The sequence below is a fragment of the Lethenteron reissneri genome, chromosome 55 (assembly GCF_015708825.2).
Source record: "Lethenteron reissneri isolate LAM-NWPU_2019-01 chromosome 55, ASM1570882v1, whole genome shotgun sequence".
NCBI classification, from domain to species: Eukaryota; Metazoa; Chordata; class Hyperoartia; order Petromyzontiformes; family Petromyzontidae; genus Lethenteron; species Lethenteron reissneri.
In genome coordinates, this window is record NC_083833.1 from 1,523,620 (window position 1) to 1,536,239 (window position 12,620).

Consider the following 12,620-nt stretch of genomic DNA (forward strand, 5'->3'; position numbering starts at 1 on the left):
AGCAGGGGTCGGAGTGTAGCTGTGGGGCCAGCTTGTAGCTGCGGAGTCAGCTTGTGGTTGTCGAGTCTGAGTAACGGAGGCAAGGGCGTTGGCGCCTGTAATCCTTCTTCTGTCCTGCGCGTTCACGCGGAGTGCTCACTCATATTGGGGGGGGGGGGGGGGATCAGTGCCTCCCACTCCCGTCCATCCCTTGAGGTCTACGGACGACACTCGGGGGGGGGGGGGGTGGGGGGGGGTGGAGGCCTGGTCGATGCGCCATGAGGCAATGGAGAAACTATGCCGCGTGAGATCATCGCACGTTTGAAGAAAATGCTCGGTGACCAAATGAGGAGCTGTCGGTCGGTGGTGGCGGTGGTGGTGGTGGTGGCGGCGGTGGTGGTGGCGGTGGCGGCGGTGGTGGTGGTGGTGCCCGCGCGGGCGCCTCTAGACGCTGGGTGCGCCCGCCGCTCCCACGCTCTGACACCGCATTTTATCATGGGATGAAATAGTCCCCATCATCATCCCCATCATCATCATCGTCACCATGTAGGATACATTTATTCGTTCGTTCGTTTCTCGGTCCGCTCGTCCTGGTGAGGGTCGTAGCAGCAGCAGCAGCAGCGTGTTGATTAGTGGCGGTCCACACCTCCCTTTTCCTGGCAGCAGACTAGCACTACTACACCATACACCACTATACACTACACTATACACTACTACACTATACACTACTACACTATACACTACTACACCATACACTATTATACACTACACTATACACTACTACACTATACACCACTACACCATATACTACACTACTTTACACCACTACTTTACACTACACTACTATACACTACACTATATACTACACACTGGGCTCTATGGAGGCCCGTCGTTAAGTGATTAGTCCTTAACAGGGGTGGTCGTTCAGAAGGGTTCTCCTGTATGTATATATATATACACATGGTAAAGGTGTAGCCTTGCAATGGCTTGCTCATGCCAGTGCTGGCAAAAGGGGCCTCCACTCCAAAGAGAGTTCTATAGAAGCCCCTCTATAGAGGGTATTTGGCCTACTCTTCCACGCTGGCCAGACGTCTTGGAAGAGGTGAGAGTACCAACATTTTGCCACACCGCACGCGACCTGTCTATGGACTAAGTGTGGTGTACCGGCGATCTTTAGGCTGCAGCAAACATAGATATACACAGGGTGTGTACTTGTGAGTGTGTGTAGTATTGTTTATAGTATTGCGCATACAATTGGCCAAATATCCCAATGCAGCCCCCTCCTGAACATAGTCTGAGACTCCGTAAGGGTTTCCTGGATAAATACATTTCAATCAATGTTCTTCAATATTACAATCGATCAGTATTCCGCACTAAATGGGGCGAAATACTGCACCCGCCAACGCCAGGCTGCTGTTTCGTCAACTCTTTCACCGCAATTTTTTATTTTCAACGCCAAAATCGCGTACACCCCTCCACCACCACCACCACGTACGTGAGAGTTTTCTGTCGCGGGAAGGTCGATCCATTGCCGTACCATGCGGTGGGGGGAGGAATGTGGGGGGGGGGGGGCCCTCCCAGGGGGGCCCTCTCAGTTGAGGCCCCTCCCGAAGGTGAAGCCAAATCTGAGTAAACAAAGCGAACAAGCATTGGGTGGCTGGTGGTTCAAATGTTTGGTGGGGGAGTCGTGGAGTGCGAGATGTTATCTACCTCGACTGGTATACAGGAGGCCGTGGGTTCGATCCCAACCCTGACGCCTGTATATTTGGAGTTTCCGTGTTCTCCCCGTGGTCGCGTAGATTTTTCTCCGGGTCCTCCGGCTTTTTCCCTCCACATTTAGAATCAACAACATCATGCGTTTTAGAGTTTTTGGCTGCTATACATTTCAACATGATGAAAAGCCACTTGGTTGAGCTGTCATTTGCGGCCCGGTCCCTACATCATGAGTGCAATGGCTACCCGAGTATCTGAGTGACGTTTCAGTGCTCGCATCGGGGGTTGACCGAGTGAGTCGGTGGACGTCCCCGAAGGATTTCTGAAAATGTTGCCGGGGAAGGTTTGCAGAGGGCCGCAGCGGCGTCACTCCCGCGGCCCACGGAGGTTTGAGATTGACGACTGCGGACAACATGTTCGAAACGGCAGCGTCTGCCGTGCGACGTTCTGACCGCGGTTCAATGTGGGGCCATTGCGTGAGGCCAGAAGGGGCCCTAAGCTCGCGGTACGTGCCTCGAGAGCCATTTGAAATGGGAGGTTTCTACTGTCGCGTGTGCCTGGTGCGGGGTGTGCAAACACCGGCGATGTTTGCGTCTCGTATATGGCAGGAGTGCGGCTGCGACTTTCGTGGCTTGGCGGAGCCAGGCACTATTGACTTTTCCTGTTCAATGAAACGTGGAATGGTGCTTTCTGGGTCACATCGCCAGGTATACGATGACGTTATACGACCATGTTACCCGTCCTGTTTGACACCATTTATTGGACTGTCTGGCACACAAATATTGGCTCGGCTGGGACCATCATTGTACCCGTGTAAGTACACACGGCGAGATTTCTAATTAACCTTTACTTTTTTAGCGTGGGTTGTTTCGTCCACGCTTTGACCAAATCACCTGCAATGCGCCCGTCCGCGTCAGATCTCAGAAGCTCAGCAGGCTTGTGCCCGCACAGCGCTCGGTTGGGTGACCACCGTGGCTAGGTTTGTGGGGCACCGGAGGGCAGTGCAGCAGAACCCATCGTTGTGCTGCACTCCTAGGCTACCGAGTCTGTGCTCCCCACCTTCACCAACCGGCACATACAAGCATGGTGAAGTATAGTCACCCTCTTGACCTTGCATGGTGTGAGGAGGAGCACATTCAGCCGTGGGATTGCCAGAAGGGGCCGTACATGTGCATGTACGTACGCACGTATGTTGAAATTATTTCGCACCGTGCGTAGCCAACCGTGCTAATTGGAGGTGCGGGGAAGGACAACAAACCAAACATAAAAAGCAGTTCTAAAGAAATGAGCTTTCAATATAGATTTAAAAGAACATAGCTCCAGTGGCTTCTGAATATCAGAAGGAAGAGCGTTCCAGACGGTCGCAGAAGCACGTCTGAAAGCGCGCTATGCGGTGGCCGTGTTTGTTCGACGGACAGCGAAAAGCTGCCGCTGCTGCGAGGATGACCACTGGAGTTCACATGATGATGGCTTATGCTCCTTGGCGGGACCAGCGCGCGTCACTTGCACGCACAGCCACACTTCCCATGCAGCCTCTACCCCATTCTCCTCGCTAAATGTTAGCCCGCACATTCCTGCCAGAGAACCGTAGCACATGCCGTTGATGCCGGTCCACCCGGCTGCGATCCATCACGCGGTGCCGTGTTCGAGGAGTGGCCCTTGGCGAGAGCATCAGACCGCAACTTTGCCGACGAGACTCAGAGATGTGGAAACCGCTTCGGAGTTTGACCGCTTTTCAAGTTTAGTTTTTCGCAATTTCACCGTAGGTTTAAAACGACACTTGCGCACAAGTGTGCTCAGTTGTCCTTACCCCGTACCTCCGATTAGCGCGGTTGGCTACGTACGATGCAAAAAAGAACCTCAACATATGTGCGTACATACAGTATACAGGCTTGAGTTAAAGCTATCGTGACTGCAGGAATTCATATTCTTTGAGTCTTTCGGTAAAGTCAAGTAGATAGGTTCAAATAAAATAACAAAAATAACAAAAAACTACGACGTTTCGATCGCTTGTGTTGCAATCGAAACGTCGTAGTTTTTTGTTATTTTGTTTGAACCTATGTGACTTTACTGTAAGACCTAAATAATAGTTTACAGCCTCTAAACGTGTGCAAAACCCATTAGCATTGACATAGAGGCTGTGTGCTTTGTGTACTCGTGCCTGTGCGTTGTTTGAACTTGGTCGTGAAAACTGAATCTTGATCGTGAAAACGTAACATGCCATTGTGCCCAAAGGAGAAAGATTGTAATCAATGCGTGCTCCCTGTTATGAAAATATGGATCAGAATCGTGGAACGAAGAAAATGAAAAACAGAAATTGGAACAAAACTTGGAAACGTGCACAAAGAAAGATGGGTAGCAGAAGAAGCACGGTGCATGCTGGGAATCAGATGGAGAGACGTAAAGAGTAGCACGTGCTAGGGTGGCACGTGTTAGAGAGAACATCGGCAGGTCACAGACACCTTCCTGACTTGAAACACTAAAGGGCGCTTGGCCAGGACACGTCATTAAAAGGGACGATGGCCGGCAATTGAGACTCATAATGGGAGTGGCGGCCAAGAGTGGGAACATGCCTCAGAGGACATCCACCACGGAGATGGAGCGATGAAATCAGATTGTGTGCATCGGGTGGATGGCTAGATCGTGGGCACAGTTTTAGGCGGCGACGGCTTGCGGAGGCCTTCATCCAGCAGTAGACTGATCGTGGCCGTTGGCGAGCGATTGGACGTCACGGGACACGTGACGTCTTGTGATATTGTTGCGTCTAACTAAACGATTCAGAACCACTGCTCTGTTCGTCCCTGGACACATTGTGTCTGTGTGTGTGCCTCTCCGCGTGTGTGTGTGTGCCTCTCCGTGTGTGTGTGGGTTTTCGTGCGTGCAGCAGCGGTTATGGTGCTGCGCGACGAATTTGGCGACCCGAGTTCGATTCCCGCTCATGGCCAATGCCATTGACGATTATCTGAACCGGTCCTGGGCCTCCCCTAGGTCAACTCAGCTTCAAATGAGTACCTGATGTGGTGTGTAGTAAACATCGTCACTAGGGCCACCCACCCCCTCGTGTGCCGTACCGGCCTTCATGTATGCACGTATGTATGTTAAACTTGTTTCGCACCGTACGTAGCCCACCGTTCTAATTGGAGGTGCTACTCGCCAACAACGCTCGCCCCAACGGCCTGCCAAAGCTAAACCGAGGGATGATCTTTTGTGTTGCGTGGCGCCACAGACAGCAAGGCCATCGTGGACGGGAACCTGAAGCTGATCCTGGGCATGGTGTGGACGCTCATCCTGCACTACTCCATCTCCATGCCCATGTGGGACGACGAGGACGAGGAGGAGATGAAGAAGCAGACGCCCAAGCAGCGCCTGCTGGGCTGGATCCAGAACAAGCTGCCCGACGTCCCCGTCACCAACTTCAGCCGGGACTGGCAGGACGGCCGGGCCCTGGGGGCGCTCGTCGACAGCTGCGCGCCAGGTGACTCGTCGGTCGCTCGGGCGCCGACCCAGGCCTGGCGCTGCCGACGTGACGGAGAGTCGGCACCAACGGCCGTCCCTCGGTCAAGCCCAGACGGGAACCGTGGCGGGAACGGCCACGGTTGCGTCAAGGTGGCGAGGAGATGTTAACTACATCGCCTGGTATATAGGAGGTCGTGGGTTCGATCCCGACCCTGACGCCTGCTGTATATTTGCAGTTTGCGTGTCTCTCTATCATCATCATCATCATGGTGGCGAGGAGATGTTAACTACCTCGCCTGGTATACAGGAGGTCGTGGGTTCGATCCCGACGCTGATGCCTGCTGTATATTTGGAGTTTGCATGTCTCTCTATCATCATCAGCATCACGGTGGCGAGGAGATGTTAGCTACCTCGCCTGGTATACAGGAGGTCGTGGGTTCGATCCCGACCCTGACGCCTGCTGTATATTTGGAGTTTGCGTGTCTCTCTGTCATCATCAGCATCACGGTGGCTAGGAGATGTTAACTACCTCGCCTGGTATACAGGAGGTCGGCCTAAACGATCAACTCATTGCACACGATAATCTCTGTATGTATGTATGTTGAACTTCTTTCGCACCATACGTAGACAAACGTGCTAACCAGAGGTGCGAGGAAAAGACAACAAACTAAACTCAAAAAGCACTTCTAAAAAAAAATAGTTGCTCATCTGGATGATTTAAAAGTGCGCAACTCGAGTGGCTTCCTAATATCGGACGGAAAATCATTCCAGACGGCTGCAGAAGCGCATCTTAAAGCGCGCGATGCAGTGACCATCTTTCTTAATCGCAGGCAGCTGAAACCTGGATTTGGAACCAGTGTGTCTGTGACGCTGACTCATACATGAACATAGGACCCATAGACTAACTTAGGACGCAGAGGCTCTTGTTCGTTTCTCATTCATCACACAAACATGCATCTCTCGCCCTCTCTGTGGCCTTAGCTCGGTGAGACACTCCAGTCGCCTACATGGGGCCAGATGGGTCACGTGGGCTCACTGCGAGACAAGCCGCGTCTCGCAGCAGCTGCGCAACCGGACTGAGTTGGTCGACTGCGCGGGTTTGTGCCTTTCAGGCCTCTGCCCGGACTGGGAGACGTGGGACCCCAGCAGGCCGGTGGAGAACGCCCGTGAAGCGATGCAGCAGGCCGACGATTGGCTGGGAGTCGCTCAGGTGACCCATGCTGCCCCCTCCACCAACGCCGTCCTCATCAGAGAGATGCGGCTTTGATATCGGCTCGTTGCGCAGGGGGGGTGAATGGATTGGTCACATCGCGGGGCTGTGAGCGATGGCAACGGCGTGGGGAGGCCTTCATCCAGCAGTGGACAATGGCTGATGAAGATGGTTACATCAGAATAATAAATACAGTATTATAAATTATCCACAGGCAGTTGGATTATACCAGATCAAAGCAGCTATGATTATTTTCAATTCTGTTTTGTATGTAAATTTGAAGTGCGCTTTGACAAAACGATTTCAGTAATTTATTCAGTCCACCACTGCTGTGTAAAATTCGACACCGGGAAGACAAAGGCGGCCGGGGGTGCTGACTACACCACCACCACGTAGGCGTTCGGGAACAGCGCTTGTCCTCCTCACAGCCTGCGTAGGCTATCCGGGGAGAGAGGGGATCTTTGTCCCATCTTTGTCTCTGCGTGCCTCGTGTAGGTTATCGCTCCGGAGGAGATCGTGGACCCAAATGTGGACGAGCACTCGGTCATGACCTACCTGTCGCAGTTCCCCAAGGCCAAGCTCAAGACCGGGGCGCCCCTCCGCCCCAAGCTCAACCCCAAGCGCGCTCGGGCCTATGGACCAGGTGATGCGCACTGTGGAGAGATGGGTGATATCAACCTCACCTGGTGTCCAGGAAGTCGTGGGTTCGATTCCCGACCCCGACGCTTGCTGTACATCTGAAGTTTGCGTGTTCTCCCCGTGGTCGCATGGATTTTCCTCCGGGTCCTCCGGTTTTTCCCTTCACATTTAGAATCAACATCACGCATTTTAGAGTGTTTGGCAGCTATAAATGTGCACGTGATGAGCCACTTCGTTGAGCTATCATTTGTGGCCAGGTCACTTCTGAAGAAGAGCTACACAGCTCAGTGGGGCCTTGCCTGGTGAAATAAAAATAGTTGAATGCACCGCGATGCGGGCAAGGCGGCGGCAGCGGTGGTGCCTCGAAATCCAGAGCTCCTTAAGTGAGGGTGGGTGGATCGCGTAACGATCTGCTGAGAGATATTCCCCAGCAGGCTCTCATCGGAGCATTAGCTCGGCTCAAATCCTCCTGAGCTTCCAAGGTCTGAGCAGGTTGGGCGGACTCAGGGCGAGTTGGCCGCAGGCGAGTGCTGTTGGTGTGGGTGGTGAGCCGAGTGATGGTGCATGTCTCAAGTGCAAGTGCGGGCAGGTGTTAATGGTGGAGCTGAGTGTGACATTTAAGTTTATCTGTGCATGCGTGCGCTTGGGTGCGTGCATTGTACATGTGTATACACGTGTGTGTGTGTGTGACTGCGTACCTAGGGAGCAATAGCACAGTGATTCATGCACTCTGTGATCCATGTCCGATTCAAAGCACAAGCAAGCGGAATCTTAGCCTATCCTGAGCCTGCCATAGGTCGACTCAGCCTTACACGAACACCTCTTAGGCATTAGCACTGGGGAAACAAACACGGCTGGGCGTCGTTTTTTCAACTCCACCCTTTTTGATTCCCACGCTGGCCTTGATAGGTGCTCGCTAACAGCAACTTGCTCCTTGGGATCTGTACTGTGAATGGGGGGTGGGGATCTTTGTCTGTGTGGCTGTGTGCGGTAGCGTAGCGGTTAGCGCTACGAACCCCGTGACCCGAGTTCAACTCCCACTCGTGGCCAACACCAGTGACGAATATCTGAACCGGTCCTGGGCCTTTCCTAGGTCTACTCAGCCTCAAATGAGTATCTGATGTGGTGTGCAAACATCGCCACTGGGGAGACAAAGGTACTCGCTAACAGCACTTGCCCCACCAGTCTGTTAAGGCTATATGGGGGATCTTTATCTTTTTGTGACAGGCGTGGAGCCCAACGGCAACTACGTGATGCGGGCGGCCCACTTCACGGTGGAGACCATCAGTGCCGGCTCGGGAGAGGTCCTCGTCTACGTCGAGGATCCGGAGGGACACAAGGAGGAGGTGACCAACTTCAGTCGCTCCACGCCACCGCGCCGCCAGAAAACGACAGCCGCGTACCGATTTGGCGATTTAACCTCCCGTGCCACCTCGTTACAATCCTGCATTTTACACGAGCCCCCCCCCCCCCACCCACTGACGCTTTGCCTTGTTAACCTTCACGCGCGTTTCTCTTTGCTTTTCAAGGCCAAAGTAACGACGAACAACGACAAGAACAGGACGTTTTCCGTCGTCTACTTCCCCAGGGTGGCCGGGCCTCATAAGGTAAACAAACGGGGGACGGGTGGGGGGGAGATTTAGCCCGAGGGATCACCGCTCGTGTCGAGAATGCAAAACACGAGTTGACCGTGGTAAGATCACCCGGGAAATGCATCCGATCCCACCGGGCCTCAGAAGAGTCGGCACACGTTCATCGGACGCACTTGTGTGTGGCCTTCGAAGGGCGGTACACGGTAAGGCGACGTTACGGGCAGTGGCCCCTTAAGAGCCACTGCCAAAAGCATCACCATATTTATACAGGTTTCCCGCCCCCCCTCGCTTTACGCGGTAGTAGATGCGTTTCTCAAAAACAAAAAAAGGGCGTGCAGAGCGAAGTCACATCGCGTGGGCCGCACGGTCACCCGACCCACAATGCACCACACGAGGAGACCAGCTGTCTGCCAAGTAGCACACACACAGTACACACTGCTTTGCGACGTCCGACCGCATATCCACACTAAAACCGCCTAATAAGAGTGATTTTTGGTTAGAAATCGGTTAGCCACGTAAGCAGCGTGAAATTGCACAAACAGAACCCGCGTAAAGCGTGGGAAACTTGGATATACGGTACCTTTTAAGGCCAGTGTTACTTGTGCTTGCATATCACTGTTGCCAATGCAGCAGCAGCATCACCAGATGGCGCTTGGATAGGGTGACCACCACGCACACACCATGGGTGTCTTAGGACTTGCGGGGACTACATTGTTTAAGCAAGATCCATTATTGTACTGTACTTCTGCGCTTGCACATCTATGCTCCTCGCACTGACCGGCAGGGTGAATTATGGTCAAACATTCTAGATTTACAGTTTTCGTGACTACAAGGATCCATACTCTTTGGTTGTTTCGGTAAAGTCATGTAGGTGAAAAAAATATATAATAATAATTAATTAAATCACGACGTTTCGATTGCAACACAAGCAATCATCATCAGGTGTGACAACCACAGCAATAATTTTACTGAAGTGAAATTCAGCAAGAAATTTTACTGAAGTGAAATTCAGTAAAATTTCTTGCTGTGGTTGTCACATCTGATGACGATTGCTTGTGTTGCAATCGAAACGTCGTGATTTAATTTATTTACTTCTATTTTTCCACCTACGTGAATTTACCGAAAGAACCAAAGAGTATGTTCAAAGAACCCCCGCCACCCGCACGGCGTGTGGAGGCCCTCATCCAGCAGTGGAGTGTCAAAGGTCTGAAAGCCGTATGGATCTCGGGTGTTGATGGCGAGAAGGGGGTGGAGCGGTGGCCCATTGCTCACCACCCCGCACTGAGAGCCCGGCGACGGCCTCAGTTGGATTACCTCCTCGCGGCCACCAACACAATTAACCGAACCGGTCCTAGGCCTCGCCTAGGTCGGCTCAGCCTTCAACGAGTACCTGGCGCCGTGGGTAACCGCCGTCATCACCGGGGGAGATGAAGGTGGCCGCGATGGTGCTGGGCCACGCCACGCACCCGTGCGCCGGGCGCGAACTTGAGGGGTGCTCGCGAATAGGAGGGGCCGATCCTCGCGCTGTCTGTGCGTGTCCCGTGTCCGCTAGGTCACGGTGCTATTTGCAGGACAGCACATCAACAAGAGCCCGTTTGAGGTGGAGGTAGCGATGCCCCAAGGGGACCCGGCCAAGGTGACGGCGCGGGGCCCGGGGCTGGAACCCACGGGGAACATTGCCAACAAGACGACCTACTTCGACATCTTCACGGCCGGTGGGAGTTTACATTGCTGCTCTGCCGGCGTGTGGTCCGAGTTGTCGCTGCTGCTGTTGCTGCTGCGAGAGAACACATTTAGCTCCAGAACATCTTGCGTACACGCAAGAGTAGAATAGAATTCACTCATTAATCAGGAGTCTACCGAGACTAGCGGTCTCTTTCACGAACTCATTCACTCGTCGATTCGTTCTCATTCATTTGCAACTGGACCGTGGTTGGACGTGCGGATCGCCGGTATCGGTTCCGTCTTTGCCACATGCACACGCGCACACACGCGCACACACACACGCACACACGCAGCGTTGTGATGCTGCTGCTTTTGCTGTTGCGCCGCTGCCGCTGCCAGGCGCGGGTGTGGGCGACGCGCACGTGGAGGTGGTGGACCCAAGCGGGCAGAAGGACTCGGTGGAGGTGACGGTGGAGGAGAAGGGGGAGAGCGTGTACCGCTGCACCTACCGCCCGCTGCTGGAGGGCACGCACACCATCCACGTGTACTTCTGTGCCGGCCCCATTCCCCGCAGCCCCTACTCCGTGCTCATTGGGGAAGGTAGGCACTTCCCGTTTGCCACTGCTGCTTCCACTGCTGCTGCTGCTGCTGCTACTGCTACTTTTACTTCGACTGCTCCTACTGTTGTTGCTGTTGCTTATACTGTTACTGCTCAACACGTAAGAGGCTTTCGCAACCAATATCATCCATAATCGAGGTTTGTTGGGTTAGATCACGTAAATATATCAATGTGTCGTTAAACCCGCCACCACCCGGCACAACCAATTTGCTCGTAACGAAAAGGCACGTTCTGTTTATGTGACAAACCTTTCGAATTGGCTGTGTCGGGTGGTGACGGGTTTAACGACACATTTATACATTTGCGTGCTCTAACCCAACAAACCTGTGTTATGGACTGTTACTGCTGTTGTTGCGGCCACTGCTCCTGCTGCTGATGATGCTGACAATGCTTCTACTGCTCCCGCTGCTGCTGCTGTCCTCCGCGCTCCCACACACCCATGGGATTTTCTCACAGCTCCTCACCTAACTTTGCCGTCTCCCTCTTCTCTCTCTCCGCTGCTGTCGGGGATAGAGAGACGCTCGCGTCGCTGTCTCTCTCTCCCGCCCTGGATGTGTCCCGTCGGCGCCTCTCTCCTCCGCCAGGGCTCTTTCTTGCCACCTCCGCTGAGCCGCTCTCTGTGCCTGGGCTCTGACCTTTCCACTCGCTCCTCTTCCTCCGTCGGGCACTCTCGAGTAGACTAACGTAAGTGACTCGGGTGGTGCAAATTGTGTTTTAAACAGTGAGAGTTTGGCGTGCAGCGGCGAATTCCATTCCCGACCTCGGCTAGCAGCGGTGGCGGGTGATATTCCAACCGATTCTGGGCCTCCCCTAGGTCAATTCGGCCTTAAATGGGCACCTGGTGTGGCATGCAAACATCAGCACCGGGGAGTATGGAGGCGGCCGGGCGGGCGTGATACTTGGTCACACAACCCCCCTTGTGCGCCATTGGCTCTCCTCAATAGGTGCTCGCAAACAGCCCCAAGCGGTCTGCTCAGGGCCGCACGGGGTGGTACCGCGGTCAGGTGGTCGAGCGTTTGCCACCTGTAGCAGGAGGTTGAAGGTTCGAACCCGGTAGCCGAACCTGGTTAATACCGCAGGTGTATTCACAGTGGACTTTAAAGATCCCGTGACAAATTTTTATTTTATTATTAAAAGCAGGTCAAGTGTGCCGGTCTCGTGGTCCAGATTTTCCGAAGTTTGATGAATTGTTCGCAAATTACTGAATTGGAAAGCCAGATAATAACATCGTTGGGGGGTGGGGGATCTTTGTATTTGTGTGTGCGTGCGTCTGCGTTGGGGCAGCATGCAACCCCCTGGCATGCAGAGCTGTTGGACGGGGCCTGCAGCCCAAGGGGGTCCGAGTGAAGGAGGTGGCGGAGTTCAAGGTTCACACGAAGGGGGCGGGCAGCGGCGACCTCAAGGTCACCATCAAGGGCCCCAGTGAGTGACAGCACGACACAAGGAGGTGGTGGAGGGGGGGTGTCACGACACCGGTGGGGGGGTGGCACGAAACGTGGGGGGGGCATCACGGGGGGCGGGGGAGGGGCCGTGCAATATTGCCAGAGTCTACAACCCAGAGGGAAGTAAAGGTAGCTGCATCTGCTGCATTCCAGCTCTCTTTCGATGGTGGTGGCGATGACATTGACAAAGGGGAGTGGTGGTATAGCGGTTAGCGCGCCGCTCTACGAACCCGGCGACCGGACTTCCATTCCCGCTCTCATGGCCAACACCAGCGACGATTATCTGAATCACCAGCGACGATTAT

General features: G+C 53.9%; 1 protein-coding gene across 1 annotated transcript in view; it reads left to right on the forward strand.

The window, feature by feature from the left end:
- The window catches only part of LOC133356750 (filamin-A-like), an 86,508-nt gene that overhangs the window by 34,934 nt on the left and 38,954 nt on the right, over nt 1-12,620 (forward strand). The window contains 8 exon segments of the mRNA XM_061574407.1: nt 4,919-5,167; nt 6,261-6,358; nt 6,854-7,001; nt 8,225-8,343; nt 8,527-8,604; nt 10,142-10,304; nt 10,654-10,854; nt 12,158-12,295. Of these exon segments, the coding sequence (XP_061430391.1) occupies nt 4,919-5,167; nt 6,261-6,358; nt 6,854-7,001; nt 8,225-8,343; nt 8,527-8,604; nt 10,142-10,304; nt 10,654-10,854; nt 12,158-12,295 (1,194 nt within the window).